This window comes from Phacochoerus africanus, chromosome 9, assembly GCF_016906955.1.
Source record: "Phacochoerus africanus isolate WHEZ1 chromosome 9, ROS_Pafr_v1, whole genome shotgun sequence".
Classification (NCBI taxonomy): Eukaryota; Metazoa; Chordata; class Mammalia; order Artiodactyla; family Suidae; genus Phacochoerus; species Phacochoerus africanus.
In genome coordinates, this window is record NC_062552.1 from 16,534,505 (window position 1) to 16,555,626 (window position 21,122).

The 21,122-nt window shown below is 40.2% G+C and overlaps 1 protein-coding gene across 7 annotated transcripts in view; it reads left to right on the top strand.

The window, feature by feature from the left end:
* Window positions 1-21,122, top strand: part of CDKAL1 (CDK5 regulatory subunit associated protein 1 like 1) — a 654,131-nt gene that overhangs the window by 598,942 nt on the left and 34,067 nt on the right. For all 7 annotated transcript variants that reach the window (XM_047795483.1, XM_047795484.1, XM_047795482.1 and 4 more), the window contains exons 14-15: window positions 16,288-16,371; window positions 19,889-20,053. In XM_047795483.1, the coding sequence (XP_047651439.1) occupies window positions 16,288-16,371; window positions 19,889-20,053 (249 nt within the window). The remainder of the gene's footprint in view (window positions 1-16,287; window positions 16,372-19,888; window positions 20,054-21,122) is intronic.

The following is a 21,122-nucleotide window of genomic DNA, read 5'->3' on the forward strand; positions in this document are numbered from 1 at the left end:
CCTGAGACCGTTAAGTTTTATGTCACCTGCCAGCCCTTGTGATACCAAAGAGCCTATCAACTGGAATACACCAGCGGGCTTGGTGGAGTCAGCTATTTATAGCTCCAGGTGTTTTTAGAAGTAAGCAGAAGTTAACTGTCGAGTCCCAGTTGTACTTATCTGATCTTTCTGTGTTTTCTAGAAAGCCTCCAAGAGGTTCCCTAAGCCAATCTGAAATAGGCTCTTAAGGGAACTGGATTAACATTTGAATTTTAATACTTCTACCCAAGTACTTTTTTGCATAGGTTGTGAGTGATCTGTGGAGCTGCCAATTTTGCTTTATTAATTTTTATTCCTCTTCTATATCCCTGAAAAAAAAAAAGGGCACAAGTACATCTTTTGAAAAACCTTCTGTGGTTTTGTCTCCTGATTGTGATCTGATAAGGAGGAAACTGTCCTGAATCTGACTTTCTCTTCCTCCAAACTTCTGAATGGTGAAAGTCCAGTGCATCTTTATCTTGCTGAAGTCAATTTAGAGATCTAATCACAAATTTTATACCTTGATTTTTAAAGACAGTCCTCTTAGCCTACATTTAGACATTAGCAGTTCTATAATGGATATATCATTATCTAATCCAAAGCAGAGCATTCTAGATGACTATTTTGAGAAAAGATTTTTATTATTTCCTGACTTTCTCTATTGATAATAATGAAAATTTTTCTAACACTTCTCATCTTTTTCTGCTTTGCTCTCTTGTGTGTTTATTGCAATACCGTTTATTTTCTTCTACAAGCCTTGTTTTGTGCTCTCTTCCGGTCACAAAATCAGTAGCAAAGAGATGGTGCAGCATTGTGGACTGCAGAAAAACTCGGGCTGTGAAGCGTGGCGCCTGGAGCTGTGTTTAATTCACAAAGTAGCCTTGAGCAAGTTACTTAAATTCTTTGCGTTTCTTCATCTGTGAGTTAGGAACAACAAAAATGTACATGAAAATGAAAAATAGAGAACTATGGTCATCATCTCTCACCCGAGTGGGACATTTGTTACAAGTAATGAACCTTCATTGATAACATCTCTAGAGGAAGCTGTCCATGTGTAGGGACCTCACTGATGAGTTGATTCCAGTTTAGCAATTTTTCTGTAGGTAACAGTGTGTGACGATGTGATACACAATATAACTATGTGTGTGCTTGTCAAAGGAACTGGTTCTTTCACTCATTCATTCATTCAACAAATATTTATTGAGCACCTACAATCAACCAAGCATGGTGTTCAGCACTTAGGGGTATAGCTCCAGATCTAAGAAACAAAATCTCTAATCTCATAAAATTTAGAATCTTGTGAGCTTTCATTTAGGTTATTTATTTCCCTTAAAAATGTTAAGGCATCAGCTTCTCAAGGTAGGATATCTTGCTCTGAAATAGTGCTATATGTATGTACCATTCTTAAACTTCCCTCTGCCCTATGTACTGTTTAGTCACAGAGAATTGTTTTATTATGATGATTCTGATATGTTAATGAAGAGGTACTCATTTGCAAATAACTCTTTAATCTGTAATTAAAATCTGGCAGCTCTCTTAAAAATAAAGACAGTTAAAATGCACAGTCACTGACTTGCTGTATTAAATATGCAATTGCAAAACATTAAGAAAGGCATATCCTATTTATCACTTTTAATGAATCTTTCACCCTAGCCCCACTGTAAGCCCTGGATGGTATTCCTACCATCCCACCCATATGCTTCTAAGTGCATTAACTGTTCATGGATCTGTGCACACCCTGGTATAAAATCAAAATCTCTAGGGTGCTTTTGATCACATATAAGCAAGCTTTAAAAAAGAAAAAAATAAATAAAAACCCATTCTCATTACCATATCCTCATTAAGGCGATAGGCCCGTGACCATATCCTGATGTTTGCTTAGCAATCTGAAATTCATGTATGCAAGAGGAATTTTTTTTATCCTTTTGAAAGAAGAATGATAAATATTTATATAGCCTTAACTCTTTCAGACAGTCACAGGATCATCTTTTAGGAATGACAAGAAGCTGCTCAGGGATTTTGTTGTTGTTATTGTTGTTGTTTAGCATAATTCAACTTTCCAGTAGCTACTGAAAAGATGAATTGTAGATGTATCATTATTGCAAAGTAATCCTCCTTTCTCCCCATTAAGTGCACTTTGTCTTACTTCTCTGAAATCCCTTTGAGTCATGGCTTTGAAAAGGGAGCACCAGAGTTATCTGCTTTGGGGGCCCACAGGCCCAGCAAGACAGCTACCCTGGTTGGTCCTTAAGACTGGAGTCCTAATTCCTCCTGCAGCTCTGCTTTGTTAGCAGTCTAGCAACAGTCTATTTGCTGTAATAGTCCTGCACCCATACAGTGTTCTTTCTGGAACTTATTCCTGTTCTCAATCAATAATTGGGTAGAACTCCAAGATAGCTTTCTACTTTAAATTTTTCTCCTAACTCCTTGAATCAAGATATCCAGTAGTAATGTTGAACTCATGAATGTTTCAGCTCACAGAACTATCTCCTGTAAAAAAAAAAAAAAAAAAATGAAAGATGCATGAAATTTGGGGATTTACTCCTGGCAGTAACAGGAGTGCCATCAGCTATGATACCAATAATAATCCAACTTTTCCAGCACATGCACTGACTCCCAAAGGCTAGGCTATCAATCTGAAGACAACTCAAGATTCAAGCCAGGTAATTATTTTAATCGTTTCTCTCAGGCAGGTGAACTAAATCCCAGAAATGTTACTCCCATTCATTTTTTCCTTCAGCCTTGCCTGTGGCGAACATTTTTAATCCCAGGCTGTGTGTCAGGTCTGCAAGTGAAAGGAAGGAACAGTGGTGATGGAACTAGTGCCAAGCTGTCCTGGCCTTGTCCATGGACACCACTGCTGCTGCCACCACAGCCACCACCAGCAGAAACTCCCTTTCCACTGTGGGCCCTTAGCCTTCACTGCACCCTTAGGCGCGCTGGCCCTGCCTCCTCCATGGGATCCAGAAGTGGCCTTTCAGGTTACAGATTTCAACCCTGCCCCCGCATTTCTTAGATAAGGAAACTGAGCCCCAAAGTGGAATGATTCATTTGGAGTCAAGTAGCTGGTTAGTGGCAGAGGTGGAGCTAAAGGCTCCTTGAGTCTCTGCAAACTCTTCTCCTATTGGCTGGGGTTCTTAACCAGGAAGGAAATTGTACCAGTGTATCTAGAAACCTTTATAAGATGTCAGACCATAGACCTGGGCTGTGATGGTTACCAGAGACCTAGTCACTCACTGGTCAATAAAATAGCAAATGGTTGTGTTTTTAAACATCAGGTATGATCAACTTCATAATATCACGTTGCATTTGTAGACTGCTTTTCGGCAAAACTTTAAGGTGGAGATAGGCAAGAAGTTTGTTTGTTGCTGTTGTTGTTGTTTTAATCTACAATGTAATCTATTACCTATTACACAGCAAAGTGTGGGAGAGAGGATTTTAGGAAGGTGGAAATTCCCTTTTTTTTTTTTTTTTAAATGGCTTTACCCATGGTTTATGAAAGTTCCTAGGCCAGGGATTGAATCTTAGCCACATCTATGACCTACACCACAGCTGTGGCAACACCAGATCCTTTAACCCACTGTGTCAGGGGCCAGGGATCAAACCACGCCTCCGTAGCAACCCAAACCACTGCAGTCAGATTCTTAACCCACTGCCTCACAGCGAGAACTCCGGAAACCAGCTATTGAATGTTGAGTAGTTCACCCAGAGAGAAGACCTTTTAGGATTTAAGTGATATTTCGTTTTATTTTATTTTATTTTATTTTATTTTATTTTATCTTATCTTTTTGCCTTTTCTAGGGCCACTCCTGTGGCATATGGAGGTTCCCAGGCTAGGGGTTGAATCGGAGCTGTAGCCGCTGGCCTATGCCAAAGCCACAGCAATGCGGGATCCGAGCCATGTCTACGACCTATACCACAGCTCCTGGCAACGCCGGATCCTCAACCCACTGAGCAAGGCCAGGGATGGAACCCACAACTTCATGGTTCCTGGTCAGATTTGTTAACCACTGAGCCACAACGGGAACTCCCTCAAGTTTTATTTTAACTGTCTGGCCACGTGCAGGATGGGTATAGCATTAAAATGTCTTGCCCCGGGTCTGCAGCCTATGATGTTCATGACTTGCGTATTCCCAAGGTCTCTCAGTGACTTTGCAGCAGTTTGGAAAATCCAGACCTAGCAAGTTCAGTAGGTTTTCCAAAAAAAAATAAAATATAAAATAAAATAGTAAAATAAAATAAATAAAATACACAAAAGAAAAAGGGAGTTCCTGTTGTGGCCCAGTGGTAATGAACCTGACTAATATCCATGAGGATGCAGTTTGGATCCCTGGCCCCCCTCAGTGCATTAATGATCCTACATTGCTGTGAGCTGTGGTGTAGGTCGAAGACAAGGCTCAGCTCCCTTGTCGCTACGGCTGTGATGTAGGCTGGCAGCTATAGGTCTGATGCAACCCCTGGAACTTCCATATTTGGCCCTAAAAATCAATAAAATAAAATAAATTAAATTAAATTTTAAAGTGTAGGTTTTCCCAGTGACTCGGTGCGTTGGCTCCCTTTCTGCTCTGAGTCTCTGTAACGATTGCAGAGGTTTCTGTCCACCACCATCATAAACAGCATTTCATAGGGCAGCTTCTACACATGGCAGCGTTCAGACTTAAATAGAATCTGTCATATTGTGTTTGGTAGGAGAGGCTATTTTAAAAAAAAAAAATCAAAGCAGCTCTCATAACTAGATTCCTTTTTGAAAGATGTTACTGGTCAAAATATATAGCTCAGAATTAGAAGTTCTTTGGTTTAAATAACCGCATCGTTTTTCTCCTCCCCACTCAACTCTTCCTCCCTCAAAGTAGATGGATACGAAAAAGGACATGAGATTAGGTGAAGCTTTCATCTTTCTTAGTGATGACCCTAGAAAAATATTATTTTATTCAGAGTTTAAGTAGAATCTTTTATTCTTGCTTTAAATTTATACAAAAACTACATACATGTTCACATGCAACCTCCATCTCCTTGTATTGAATTTTTTTTTTAAATCTGTCCTTGTGTTGAATTTCATATATTTTTTCACTTATCTGTCATAAAAAGAAAATAAGGGGAGAAGATAGGTTTGAACCAGACTACTCACATTTAAATTCATGATTGTATGTGTGTGTACACACATGTGCAAGCACACATGCTCAGAGCTAATTACTAGTTGTAATAAATTTGGTAGAATTTCAGCGTAGCTTCATTAACTCTGAGACAGGGAAATAATATCAAAGGGGGAAAACAGAAGAAGTGAAGAGAAACAAATAGATCAATTTTCTTTCAGTAAAGATGTTTTGGGGGAACTGCTATTTATTTTTAGGTCATCGTGGCTAGTTCTCAGTATTATGTATGTATAAACAGTGTAGTAAGACTTGTGTGTGTTGGAAGCTGCAGTTTCCCAGCAGGAGAGGAAAGGGAGTAAAGACTTGAGATGCAGGTGCACAATAATACAAGTAGGCTCTTCCCCTGCAGCCTGAAAGCCGGGCCCAGAAAGCAGAAGCTCTGGAGCCCAGCTCTGGGGGTCTCCCGGAGCTAAGCCAAGCAGCGTAGGGGTGGGGCTGGGGGCCGCAGGAGAGAATAATTGTTATTCAGTCTTCTTTAATGAGATGTATTGCCCACTGCTGAAAGATTGTGGCAGTGTCTTTTGTTATGCTAATTAGACACTATTAAAGCTTGGCTGTCTTTGATTTCTGCCAAATCCTTCCTGCTTCCTCTGCCTCCGTCCTGACTGGCAAATGGTTGAAAGATGGTGGGTGTACAGCACGTGTTAGTTATTGCTCACATCTATGCTGAGTTCTTTGGTAATAGGCTTGGTAACAAAAGATTCATCTTACCAAAGGCAGTACGTATTTTGGACATTCATTTTTGGCTTTTTAAAAAATGAATTCGAGAATGATCGATTTCTGCCTTTTAAGTCCAAACATCACTGTTTTTTATATGGTTGCTTTTGCACCACACAAAATGGGAAATGACAGATTGGAAAATTTAGATGGCCCCTCTTTGGCTGCCTGGGTTACCCGAAAAACAAAAAGCAAGTTGATAATGCCTTGAGCTTTTAGAGAGGCTAGGGTTGACCAGGAAAAAAGTGGAAGCAAAATCAGAGGTTAAAAAGCGAAGTTAACAGGTCAAAATTCCTGCCTTACAGTTTATAGATATATATGCATTCTTTCCTAAAATTAAAGTATTGCATTTACATTATTAGTACAATAAAGGGTGTTTGTGGTGAGTGTAAAAATTTTTTTGAAAAATAATTCAATGTAGTCCTTAAAATAGTGAAGGATGGATTTTTGTTAAATTTTTTTAAACTATATAGTAATGTTTTAGAGCAGCACTGTCCAGTGGAGATGAACCACAGACATTATTTTAAATTTTGTGGTAAGCGACACTAAAAAGTACAAAGAAAAGGTGAAATTAATTTTAATATATATTTTAACTCACATATGAAAAATATCATTTTGTTGACCTAAGCAAATTGACTGCCATTTATTTCTCGAGTAAAAATCGGTATATTCCAGATCAACAAAGAATTGCATTTTGAGGTCTACAACCAAGGTGAGCTACAGGCAAGTCCTTAGACATGGAGGAGAGGAGAACTCTTTAAAGAGGGGAAAGGAAGTTGGGAGGGCTGTTGTAAACAAAGAGTTCATTGGAGGAATTGAGAGTGTGAAACACTCTTGTGACTTTTCATTGGTTGAGCTCTTGCCAGGAAAGAAAAGGAAGTCTTTTTTCTGAACCTCTTGGGTCTGCATCCCTCACAGAGCTTCTGATTCAGGATTCCCAACTCTGATTTAATTGAGGTTTCTATTTACTAATTTTTACAATTTCAACATGTAATCGATGTAAAACTAATGAGTTAGTTTGCATTCTTTCCTTTAAGTTTTTGAAATCTGGTGAGTATTTTATACTGATGTGTGTTTTACAGCACATCTCAGTATGGATTTGCCACATTTCAAATACTCAACCGCCACTTGTGGCCACTGTACTGGATGGTGCAGGTTTCAATTAATTGATTAATTCACCACATGCCTAAAGGAAATTGTCAGGATAAAATCCATTTTTAACATTATGGGTAAGTATTATGACGAGTTTGCGCATTGCCACAGCTGTGGCGCAGGCTGCAGCTATGGCTTAGATTCAGTGCCTGGCCCAGGATCTGCCATATGATCCTAATGCAGCAAAAAAATCCAAATAAAGAAAAAACAAAAAAAACCGTGTGTGTGTGTGTGTGTGTGTGTGTGTGTGTGTGTGTGTGTGTGTATTATGAGCTGCAAGACTGACTGTGTCATTTGTCTAAGGTACCTTAGTCTCCTCTTTCCTCATCTGTAAATTGAAGAGTTTCAACTAAATGATTTATTAATTCCTCCACCCACACCATCTCTGAATTCATAATTCAGAAAATTCACATTTAGAGCCCGAATAATCTGCAATCTATCCATCCTCTCCTATAATTTAGTATTTGAAAAGAAGCCTTCTTTCCCCACAAAGAAAATTAGAAGGTGTCCTGTATACCACACCCACCCCTTTTTTCCTCCAAATGATTGACTCTTTCTCTGATTTCTTCTGAGTTTTGCATTGTTTGGGGGGTTTTGTTTTGTTTTATTTGCTTTTTAGGGCCACACCTCTCGGCATATGGAAGTTCCCAGGCTAGGAGCTGAATTGGAGCCACAGCTGCCAGCCTACACCACAGCCATAGCCACTCACCATCCAGGCTGCGTCTGTGACCTACACCACAGCTCACAGCAACTGAGCGAGGCCGAGGATCGAACCTATATCCTCATGGAAACTAGTCGGGTTTGTTACCACTGAGCCTCAACAGGAATTGTATTGTTTTGATGAAGTGTTTGGTAGGCTAGGAGACTGAAGTTGCATGGTGCTCAGTGCCATTAGAGTGAGGCCTTTGGGCAAATGTGAGGTAAGTTGGCAAGTAATTACTGCATATTACTAGATTACATAAACATTACATCTCTCACTGAAATCCAGCTGCCTGTCTGTCTTTCTCATTGTAATTTGGATAATATATTGTGCCGTCAGTGAAGCAAAAATCCTAAAGACACTTGCCAAGAAGGTAATCTGTTCAGTAGTTCTCAGTGTTAGCATGGTCACCTTTGTGCCTCTGTGGAAAGCTCATCAAAGAAAATTGGCCCAGACTGAGTGAGTAATGACTGACAGGGACCCATGGGAAAAGATCAGCAAGGTAGAAACAAATGGAGATAACTGTTAAATCTCAGACTTAAAATTTTAATAGGAAAGAGTTCCACATCCATATCCTATGCTGTCCTCTTGGTCATCCCATTAATAGGATGTCATGAATATTCCTAGCCACCTCTGACCTTAGGACTTTTTTTTTTTTTTAATTATTTATTATTCTTTTTTTCCCACTGTACAGCAAGGGGGTCAGGTTATCCTTACATGTATACATTACAATTACATTTTTCCCCCAGCCTTTCTTCTGTTGCAACATGAGTATCTAGACAAAGTTCTCAATGCTACTCAGCAGGATCTCCTTGTAAATCTATTCTAAGTTGTGTCTGATAAGCCCAAACTCCCGACTTAGGACTTTTGATAGTTTTCAATGGTGAGCACTTTCCTACACTGTCGGGGTGTTGTAGAGCTTGCCTAGTGTTCTGGTGGCAAATCGTGTGATAAGGAAAGCAACTCGTTTGGGTTTGTTAAGAGTAAATCTCATGTTACGATTTTTTTTTTTTAATTCCATCAAAGCGTTATAGGCAACACCTTAAAATGTTCTGGAGTACTGACAGTGTACAGACAGGTAGTTAAAACCTGGGTGGTTTTCAAATTGGAAGTTCAGACAACCCTCAGGTACAGATATTTAATACTGGAACGGGATCAGGTGAGTATTTTATCATGTAACTTCTTTTTGGCTGGCAAGAATTAACTTTTACCAGATCAGTAAAGCACAGTTACTGTACTGTTATTGTTGGCTCTCAGGCAGCAGAAGAAAACAGCTTTGTTATCAAGAATGAGATTTGCCTCCAACTGAGAAGAGTCGCCAGTGGGATTGCCCTTCTCTTACTGGGGTGGGCACCTGGCTAGAAGAAAACAAGCCAGCAATCGAAGACAAAAGCACAAGGGCTTTTGTTAGAAAAAATTTCATAGTCTGATTTGATCCAACAGAAGCACACTGGATCTGAGCTTCCTATCTTGCATCATTGCTTCGGGAGAAAGGACTTTCAAAAAGCCAAACTGTTTTTCACTTTTTCTTTGTGTTTAGGTTGTTCTCTGAAATGTGAGGGCCGCTAAGATACTCATGGCAATTAATAGATGAGTATAATGTAAGCACTTTATTAAAAGTATGGATATTCTTCTTCAAAGGAACCTTCTTTCCCTTTTGAATATATTTAGTTCTGATAATAGGTATAGCTAGAGAATATTTGTTTTTGTCACACAGAGGATAGTATTTTTAAGAAATCTAATAGAATGTATTTCCTGTCATTACGTTTAAGAGTCAGATACAAGTCCAGCCCCTTTCACAACAAACTGTCCCACATCTTCTCTCAGGAATCCTTAAGCAGACCCATAAACTGATGGCAAGCACTTTGAATACAATGGATTTAGAGGCTCCTTCCTTGTTTTCTCTGTTATCATCATTTTTGACACACACTCCTGTGGCATGCCCCTGTTTCGTTATAGAATGGCATTGTGGAGTAAGGACGATATTAAATTTTAATGTTATTGCTATTATTACTGTTGACTGTTTTTAGCATAAGTATGCCTGGTTCTTTAATTCCAGCTTCTGCAGGGCCAGAAAACAGAAGTGTGCATAAACAGTCAGGAAAATTACTGTATACTCTGGAGACCCAGCATCGCATGCTCTGCCTGTTGTGAATGATGTATCAAAGTGGAAAGCTTATCATTTTCATTAGCTAGGAAAGAACAAGACCATACTTTTCTCCAAGTGTAATTACAGTGGTTCACTGGCAACATTACACTGCAGTAATTAGTCTAAAGGTGTATGTGAGGGCAGGCTTTTGCACAGACACTAGAAATATTATTTCAGAGTTTAAGGTCACAGCCTTGTGTTTAACATGTTCCAGGCAGCTGAGGGGGGAAAAAAAACTAATTTGACTGGAGCTAAAGAAAGACATTTGACATTTCCCAGAGTCATGCATTCAGAAACCAGTCAGGTAGAAAAATTGTATTTTATTATCTACAATAAAAAAAAAAAAAAGCTTAGCTGCAGAAGTAGCATGTTAGAATATTGTGTAGAATAAACAGAGATAAAATTCAAGCTTATTAGGGACGTGCTATAAATAATTATGAGAGCTTTTGATATGTGTGTTTTAATCTCCATTTTTTTCCCTAAGGACAGAAAAATTAATTGCTAGAAACTTTTCAGGGAAAGCAAAATAATTTTTCTACCTTCTAGTAAGTATTTTTAAGAAATATTTCTCTTACACAGGTCTTCATATATAACAACGGTTAATATTTAATATCTTTGTTCATTTTTTTTCTTCATTTTTTTGAACACTCTGAGCAGTCATATTTGAGTTATTGAAATCTCTCTAACCTAACCCTTCAGAGTAGAGAGTGAATTGCAGTTATTTTCCAAAACCACACCTCAGGTTTTCCGTTTAAGTAAAATGAAAGTGAGAAGAAGGGGAAAAAAAAAAAAAAAAACCTAGTAAAGAGAAAAGTAAATTTTACGTAAAATTTATATTTTAAAACCATATATGTGTTTGAAAGAAACTCTTTACTTCTTCTAGTTCAAGGAGTACTTAATACGAGTAACATTTCTTGCTGGGTTAAAGGTTAAGGCCCCGGTACTCTAATGTCTTTGTTTAATCTCAGTATTATCTGCCTGTCTTGAAGCAATTCTTTATAGTTTCCCTCTATAAATCCTTAAGTAGCCATGCAGAATACTGTTTGTTTCAGGACGCACGGAGAAATAGAGGATACTTGAATGAGCATTCATTCAGCAACCAAATTCTGTTGGAAACCACTGCTTTTTTAATGCAAGTGTGTGCTTTCTGTGTGTTAGCTGGCCATATGGTGAAAACTGATGTTTCTCACCACTTCAGGCACTTGGGAAATTTGAAGCATAGATGTGACACAAGTAACACAGCCAGCTGATTATGTAACATACTGAAAAATCTACCCCAAAATTGAATTTAAAAAAAAAAAAACCACATTGTTTTTTGTTTGTCACAGATGTTTCTCTGCTCAAGGAAAAGCCATGCACTGCAGAATTAGAGCCACGATGCTGTCCATTTTCTACAGCTAGCAATTAAGTAGGAGACACCAAGTAGCAGGAATGCTTCCAAGCTTCTCTCTGCCCCTGAGCAAATCCTCAGCTGCATCTTGCTGGACCTCAGTTTCCTCTCTGTGAAGTCAGAGATTGCTAAGCCCCCTTCGGGTTCTTACCTACTTTGTCTGTTTAGGGGAATACAGTCTTTATTTTCTGCCTTTGTGACTTGAAAAAAAGAAAAAAAAGCTTTTTTCCTGGCTTTCCAACAAAGCCTGGAAAGTTCCGTCACACTCCTTTTCTCCCAGCTAGACCTAGTTCCCAACAGGTCTTTGAGATGAGCAGTAGCACAGGAACCTGCAGGGCTTTTTCTGTACCTTCTCCTATCTCAGTCTGTAAGGGTCCCTTCACCCAATCTGTGAAATGGGGGAATGGTTTTATACAAGACCGTTTCTGTAGTTCATTTTTTCATAAAATGTATCTTCAATGTCAAGTGGCAATGTACTACATGAAGTTCCGCACGTCCTAGGGGAAGTCCCTTTCTTCAGTGACAGCTGAGGAATAAATGACAAAGTATGTCCTGCTTGTTACAGCCGGTGCCAGGTCTGACAGCCACTTGGAAAGGTCTTGACAAGTGTCCTGAAGGTCAGACTTTGTAACTGAGTTTTGCAGGGGGTTGTCGTCTCATCCCAAGGTCTTAAACTCTAAAATGCTCTAGAAATTAAATAAGCATTTTATTTGATCAGCTATAAGTAATATACCTTTAAAGCAAATCAGAAGGAAAAGGGCCTTCTTTCTTAGGGTTTTTAGAAAAGGCTTTATTGGGAGGATTTTGACAAGATTCTTTAGGTGCCGGTCACTCTATAGCTTTATAAGACACTCCATAGCTACGTATCATATCGGTGGATATTACAGATCACATTGTTACTTTAAATGCAGTGGGGAAGTAGCTGTAATTTGCAGAGGGCTCTAGGCTTATGTTTACTCTGAGGAAAGAAGCAGATCCTAGACTTAGAAGTACCTTTTTCCTTCATCTGGAACCTTGCAGGCAGACCAAATCTACCAGGAGTGATGACTGAGAATTTGGGAAGTGAAAGGTCTTCTAAAGCTTAGAATTCACTTCCTCTTCAGCCCTGTGATCCTCTCCCCACGTCCATGTCCCTTCTACCAAACGCTCATTAAAGGTAGCCAAACCTCTTTAATTTTTAATTTTTTATTTTTGCTTTCCAGGGCCATGACTGCAGCATATGGAAATTACCAGGCTAGGGGTCGAATCGGAGCTGTAGCTGCCGACCACAGCCACAGCAACACCACATCCTTAACCCACTGAGCAAGGCCAGGGATCCAGCCTGCATCCTCATGGACACTGGTCAGGTTCGTTATCGCCAAGCCACAACGGGAACCCTCAAACATCTTTAAAGATAATCTCCTAGGACCCATGTCCTCTCCCCCTGATGTCCAATTCAAGTATGTGGTGTTTGATGGTTTTTGAATAACCCTTCTTCCTCCTCATCTCCCCTGGGTTCTGCCAGAACTGTGAATTCCTGCTTCTGACCATTCCTTCCCCCTACAAATCGCTCCCCCCTTTCTTCCTGTCCTTGAAAGTTCCAGTTATCTTTTTTGTTGTTGTCATTGTTGCACCCAGGACATAGGGAAGTTCCTGGGCCAGGGATCAAATCTGAGCTGCAGGTGCCACCTACATCACAGTTGCAGCAGTGCTGGCTCCTTAAGCCACTGCACAGGGCTGGGGATCAAACCCAGACCTCAGCAGTGACCCGACCTGCCACAGAGACAACACCACATCCTTAATCTCCTGCTCCACAGTGGAAACTGAAAGTTCCAGTTACCTTGAAGCCACCCTCTGGATCCTTCTTTGGGTTTACAGTTCCACGTGCACCTTAATCATTCCTGCTAAATAGCCATATTGTGCTACCGGTCACAAAGTTTATGAAAACCATTATTTTCAACTTCCTCTACGTCTCAAAAGAAATGTGTGTGTGTGTGTGTGTGTAGTCTATAAACTCAGGAGTTTGTTCATTTCTTAAAATTACACAAGCAGTCTTCCTGTTCATTTCCTTGTCAAAGGGCTCGGCTTAAGCCAGTAACGTAACCTTGCAACCTTGCATTCTTGTTGGAGATTCCAGCGGTTAGGGAGGCTTCTGTCAGGGATGGTGAGCAGCCAGAGAAGCTTGCTTCTCAGCAGACTCTCAGAATGTCTGATGAGAGGAGGTGTTACAGAATGTCAGAAGGGACAGGAGCCTACTCTCCATCATTCTCTGTGGGTTAGACAGACTGGCCCCTTCCAGTGGGTTAGCTCTGCCATTAGCATAATAGATAGCTGGGCAATGGTAGTCCTAGTGGCCTGAAGATATCTGTCACCTTCCCCTTTTCTCTAGGGGCCCTCCTTTTTTCTCAAGACCAGAGCTTCCTTGCTGGATAGCAGAGGCATTCTTGGGCAAATCAGTATTTTTGACACGAATCTTTTTCTGTGGTCTTTAACCTACAGGGTTATCCTGTGAGAATGGGGACAAAACAGTTGGAAAGTAAGAGGGAGGTGGCTCATTTAAAAAAAAAAAAAGATTTGAGGTTTTTGTTTTTGTTTGTTTTCTGTTTGTTTGTTTGTTTTGCTTTTTAGGGCCAGGACTGCACCTGTACCATGTGGAAGTTCCCAGGCTAGGGGTCAAATCGGAGCTACAGCTGCTGGCCTACGCCACAGCCACCGCAACTGGGGATCCAAGCCTCATCTGGGTCCTACACCACAGCTCATGGCAGCGCCGGATCCTTAACCCACTGAGCAAGGCCAGGAATTGAACCCACATCATCATGCGTACTAGTCGGGTTCTTAACCCGCTGAGCCACAGTGGGAACTCCAGGTTTATATTCATACCCTTTAGCCCATAAGTTCCCCTACTGTCATCAAGGCAAAGTTGCTTCTGCCCAAATACCACCTGAACTCCCCCTTCCTTAATTTCATTGTTGTATTTAATTTTAAGACAGTTGATCCTCTTAAAGCCTGTACAGTTCACTTCATTGCAACTTCCTTCTTAAAAGTACTGAGCAGAGCATTTATTATTCATTTTTTAGGGGATAGGGATAGGTGGCATCAGCTTTTGATCAAAGTCCTAGCTTGCTTATGCTCATTTTTGCTCAGTATCCTCTGGGGAACTTGAAGAGCCTCGCCAGTGAGACAAAATCCATGACTGAGGGGACCAAGAAGGTGACTAGAGAGGTGTTTATCATCATAAATGACTACCCATAGCAGTTTAACTCAATCCCTTTGGCAAATAATAGTTAAATACTCAGATGCAAATAGTTCTTTGATGGCTGATCAAAAGCCCTGCCCTCTGCTATATACACATAGCAAGTCTCCAGATAAAATGGAATAGCCCCAAAATGATGACTACAACGTCCACATTAATTCCAACAAGAGGAAAGAAGCAGCATACATTTTCATTGGCTCACCAATCTCGTATTGTTGTTAATTTCCTGAAAACTTAACCTTAGATGAAGTGTAATTGCAGATTTCCTTAAGAACCATTGACAGATACTTATCCTAAGTTACAAGCAACTCACACTGTGAAATGTGTGCAAACATTTTAAGTTTTATTCTAGAGGAAGATGCTTCAGTGAAACCCAATATTCATCAGTCTATTTTCATAAACAAGGCCATTAAAACTCAAAGTAGAAGTCGAGGGAACTTTGTTTTATTGCTACTTGACTTTTAAGAGAGATTAATGTTGCAGGAACTTTCCCTGGCTTCCTAGGAGTGACCTAAGTCTTTGATAAGTATCATTCTAGAGACCTTACAAGCTTCAGATAAGGGGGGCTACATTTGAATGAGAGAGTGAAAAAGATACCAAATTATGGTGTATTTAGGTATTGGCAGGGTATGATAGAGGGGAGAGTTTGGTGTTTGGGGTTCTTTTCCTTTTTAATTGTTAGGTGGTCTATTTAGTGCAGCTGTGTTTATGTTTCCTAAATGGTAACTGCCTGAACATGGTGACAAGTCCCTACATTTGAGAGTAGGGATTTTGTTTTAAAACTCTTGCCAATGTGCTTTAACTTGGAGGGTTGTATTTATCAAGTAGCAATGGGAAAAATAATTCTGGGCATAGTCATTCAATACAGCTGGTTTGCTACATTAGACATTTTGACAACCTTTTTTTTTTTTTTCTCTTAAGTAATTGATACTTTAAATGTTGCTTTTCACAGTAGGATAAACTTGGAAGTAGTAGAATATTTTAGAATGGTCACATTGCCTTTAACCAATGTTTTGGCTGATCTAATATCTTGATTATTGAAAATGTATGCTTAGGCCATAAATACAGATCCTATAGAGAATTAATAGTCCTGTTTTTTTGTTTGTTGTTTGGTCCCCCCCCCCCCCCCCCCGCTGTCTTCTGCTTAAATAAAATGAACATGGGGTCGTGATTGCAACAAAGAGACAGTTGCCATGACACAAAAAATATATAAAAGTACATAACTGAATTAATCAGTAATTTCAGAATTGCATGCAACATGTGAAATGTTTATTTAGGTGCAAGGACTTAATGACTAGTTTTTGAGGCATTTCTTCAGTGTTACATCCCTCGTAATTCAAATGAATGTTTATTACCAGTCTATCATATTGCCAAAATATTTTCATGAATTTGGATTAGAAGCAGCTTGTTCTGGCTTGTTTTGCAACTTTGTTTCAAGAAACAAAGTGATATTTAGAAGATTTTTGTATGTCTTAGAAGCCTTAATTATCTAACTTATGTTGAAGGAAGAAATAAGATCAAGTTTTGTTTCATAGTTGTGTAAGAAAATAAGATTTCATACTATGCTAATTTTATCTACCTGGATGATAATGTCTTTCGGGAAGTTTGAAGCAGTGATTCCTTGTATTGGCTGTTTAAATAACTAGCAATCTAGAGCCTACTTTAAATTCAAGAAGACACTACCTACTGGTCCATAACTCTATGGGTTGGCATTTATTTTGGATCCTTGGACGTTTGCCCTGATCGCTCCCTTTTTTTCTCCCCTTCTCTCCACAGATTGGTGAACGGCAACAAGTGTTAGTAACAGAAGAATCTTTTGATTCCAAGTTTTACGTTGCACACAATCAATTCTATGAGCAGGTAAGAAACATCCCATTTTCCTAGGATTTCTCCAAAATGAGAAAGAGTTGTGGGCTTTTTCCCCCCTCATGAGTAATATATTTATTTGGTAGCTGTTTTGTATTGTTTTATTTCAATGAAAAGATCTATATTTTTAAATTTTATTTTATTGATGTATAGATGATGCACATATTGAATTAATTTCTGCTGTATGGCAGTGATTCAGTTATACATAGATATACATTGTTTTTCATATTCTCTTCCATTGTGGTTTATCACAGGATATTGAATATAGTAGTTCCCTGTGCTTATCCATCCTATATATACTAGTTTTCATCTGCTAATCCCGAACTCCCAATCCATCCCTCCTCCACCCCATCCCTTGGCAGCCACACATATGTTTTCCATGTCTGTGGCTCTGTCTCTGTTTCACAGATAAGTTCATTTGTATCATATTTTAGATTCCACATATAAGTGACATCATATGGTATTTGTTTTTCCAAAATGAGAAAGAGTTCTGAAAGTAAATCCCATTTAAGCAGAAGGGGAGGGTTGTAGAATCATGACACAGGAAGGCTGTTTTATAGCATCAAGCCGACCAGGCTAACATGGGGCTTATCTGTGTGGCTGAAACCTACAAAACATTCTATGCAAAGGATTAGGTGTGTTTTAGTCCTCATTAATCTTTGACAGGACCAGCCTCTGGCGTTGGGGAGTTTGGAACAGGCAGTTATCACTGCCAACGTCCCCACAGCCTGGCAACGTGGAGGGGAAAGTTCTGTCCAGAAGACAGGAAGGATGTCTGCCCGGCGACATCAGCCTGGAAGGGCAGGGATTTCCGCTCACTGTCACAGCCCTCACACAGGTCTTGGGTTGGTTGTTTTATTGGTTGGCTTTTTTAGTTTTGTTTAGTTTCAGGGGTCTTTCTGTTCTGTTTTGTTTTGTTTTTTCTGTTGTTGTTTTTTTTAACTTCCACCCTGATTAAAAAATTCTGGGGCAAAGGGAAAAAGAGTCTCTTCATTGGACTTGACTCAAATTGTATAGACAACTCTGGAGACCAGCCTGAGGATCCAGCCAGCTTCACACCAAGCGTTTTCTTTGAGGCCAACTCAGTAGCTCCCCACTCACTAACTGCCTTTCCCAGCCCATGTATCAGCTAGCCTTCTTTGCCCACCAGCAGCCAGACTTCTGTTTCAGCATTTGGGATTCTGGTAAAGCAACTCAGAAGTGACTGGAGAAAGCAGGGTGCCTCCTTCAGGGGCCATTGACCCTGGGAAGAGCCTCGGCGGCTATGGAACATGTCCCTCTAGGTGAGAGCCGCTCACTGGGGCCTAGGAAGTGCATGAGTTATTCCTGGATGCTATTGACTTTTCTTAACATCAGGTGAGGTTGCCTACATGTTTGTTCCTTTCTCACCGAATGAGAAGGGAAATTTTTTTCTGTGGATTGTGACTTGGGAAGGCTTTTGAGGCCACCGTGGGCAAGTCAGGTCAGGGGCAGGCAAGGGAAGCTGGAGCTGAAGAGGCCCCCAGCTGTGATGCTCCCCACGGAATCATCTCAGACTGGGCATCAGGTCCTCAGGAAATGTGGGGGTGCTTTTCGAGGCCCAGATTGAAGGTGCCCTGCTCAGTCCCCAGGAGAGACTACAGCTGAGGATGGCTTCCCAAGACTCCCCGTTGGAGCTGAGTCTCTTCCCTATTTTCCATCTCATTAACTGACTGCAGAGAGCCAGTTTCCTATTCAGGCCAACCTTGTGCTCAGCCCTCGGGAGGAGCTTGATTGTATTTCGGTTGCCTCTTTCCTCTCCTTTTTCTCCTGCCATCTGGGTTTTCGCCTCAGCAGGGAACTTTTTTCCCCCTTCATTTTAAAGGCGATGGCATGCCTCATTAGCTGTTTCCTCCAATTTAAAGCAGTCGGGCTTTTTCCAGTTATTAAAACCGGAGGGGAAAAAACACTGAGCTCTTCATTCAGATCAAGGCAGCAAGCAGATCAAGGAGCATAGCATCCCCCAGAATAGCATCAGATCTCCCAGGGGTAGTTTACTCTAGAGATTTTTCTTGTTTTATAAAAACTGATTTAAAAGGGCTTTCATATCCTGATACTAAAGCTCTTTTAGTTCATTTGCTTGCTAGGAGTAATCCACAAGCCAGGTGACCTTTTTCCTATACTTTGAGGAAGCAGTGTCCTCAGTAGTCATAAAAAATCAAACTCAGAAAGAGCAAGATCCAGTTTTGCCTCTCAGAGAACTTGACTGTGGAAACATCTAGCTCTCATCTGGTTGTTGTTGTTTTCTGTTTGTTTGTTTGTTTGTTGTCTCTATGACCAAGCATGTCAAAGATTTCATAAGAATTATTTTTCTAAAAAAGATGACTTTCAGAAGTGAAGATTTTATCTAGATATCAAAGTATTGCTTGATTAGAATTAGTCTATTTATTTTGGATTCTGACTTGAAAAGATTGGCAAGTAGCTGCAGTCCTGAAACAGGAATGTGAGGAAAGACACGATACATGCAAACTGCCTGTAAGTCCCAATGGAGGGGAAGCATTTGCACAAGGTAAGCAAGTACCTTTATCAGTGATCTCCAGTGGAAAGAAAGAGACCATCTGACAGCATCCTGTGAGCCAAAATACCCTTCAAAGGAGTTGATTCTCTGTGGAGGGAAAACTAACAAATGGTAACAGTGAAAGAAATGAAGGGCAGCCATCAGTTACAGAAGTCAATTTAGCACCAAACACAAAGGTTTAGAATATTGAAAAGGTAGCTTTTAAACGTCCTTCCTCTTCCCTCAAAATATATGCACATATGTGCACACGTGCGCACACGCACACACACACACCCCTACACCCAAGGGCCTTTATTGGAAGTGGCTGTTCAGACCTTGGCTCTGACAGCGAATTTGGAAGGGATTAAAAGTAGAAGACTTTCCCCAGTGTTGATCCAGTTTTCCTCATTGCCTGGGACAGCCCAGAGCAGAATATCAAAGCCCAGTCCAGCAGTGACTGGCTGATGGCTGGGCGATTCCCAGGCCTGCCTTCCACCTGCCTGAGGACCACAGGGTCCAGCGGGGGAGAGTGCAGTCTACAGCCCCCCCGCCCCTCCCAGAAACACCTCCTCTTCCTGCCAGATTCTTGAGCCCACATACAATGGGATCCTCAGAGAGGAGAAGGACGTTAAAGGACAATTGAGGAAATCTGAATAAAGTATAGATTTTACTAATAGTCGTATATCAATATTGGCACATTAATTGTACCGAATATATCATGCCAATGTTAACAATAGGGAAACTGCTTGTGGGGTATACGAGCTCTCTGTGTTATCTCTACAATAATTCCATAAATCTAAAGCTGTCCTAGAATCGGAAAGAGAGTGGATGTGTGTACATGTATAACTGAATCATTTTGTGGTACAGTGGAAATTATCACAACATTGTAAATCAACTGTACTTCAATTAAACTTTAAAAATGAAAAAAAAAATCAAACTGTTCTAAAATAAAATTTTGTTTTTAAAAATTAAGCCTTCTATAATTTTTTTAAAAAGGTTTTAGTGCCAAAGAACCCCACATTCATGGGGAAAATGGTCGAAGTGGACATTTATGAATCAGGAAAACATTTTATGAAAGGGCAGCCAGTATCAGATGCCAAAGTATACACGCCATCCATCAGCAAACCGTTAGCAAAAGGAGAAGTCTCAGGTTTAACAGAGGTGAGTAAAAGATGCTTTCCTCTCTACCCTGCTCGTAAAACAGCAGCTGTGGAAGCTCAGTGATTTCCACCCATGTTTCTGTTATCATGTGTAGTTCCCTTTTTATGTATGCATGAGGTTTTAATCCTTTCTGACAGATTGAAATCGGAATTAGAAAGATGCATTTTTGCTGATGCCTATAGCTTTGCTTCTCTGCCTATGAAGGGAATAAGCTATTTCTTCTTCTAGTCTAGCGACAGAGGGCAGAAGCCATTATTTGCAGCGGAAAGATTTAACACCAAAGATGATCTGATCCAGTGTGTTTCTGTGTCAGTAGGTCCTGAGTGGAAGGGGGTAAGGAAAGGAAATGTTTCGTGCTCTCAAAGCTGTTGATTGTATAGTAAAAGCCTATGTATGATTAAACAGGCATTAAAGCATGTCATTGTGTGCGATTATGGTGCCTTTCTCTAAGGTGTTCGCTGAATATCTGCTTTAGTCATGTGGAGTGAAAATTAAACATTTTTTTCATTCTCTAATAAAAGCAACCTGACCCCTATTTTATACCTTGGTAAATATGGCTGTTTGCCAGGCTCTCTCTTACATTTCATTGAGCTACAGCTGTAAAAGCTGATGGAGTGTGAAATGAAAATGTGTATCACATTTCTAAGCATCATTTGATGTCCTTTCTTCAACACAATGGGTAAGTGCTCCAAAAAAAAAAAAAAAAGCATGTAGCGATGACTTAATGTTCGGAAAAATGATGAGTGATATTTATCTGGCCATACAATTCCAGAATGGTTTTAATATATGTGTTATCTTTTCCCTCAAAATAAGTGGCAAGGGCTTGTTAATGAAACTTTAGGAAGAGTGGTAGAGGGTCCTCTTATCTCTGTTCTCACTTACCGGGGTGGTGGACTCTGGAATCCAAACATGAGTGACACCTCTCCCGAGCTTGACAAGGACATGCGAAAAATCTGTGTGCACAGCCATCTGACTGATAACAGAATGACGTAGACTAGGCTTTGTCAAAACCCTGCCAAGGGTGTCATCCTGCTCAACCAGGAGCGAACTCTTGGACCTGATAAGCATG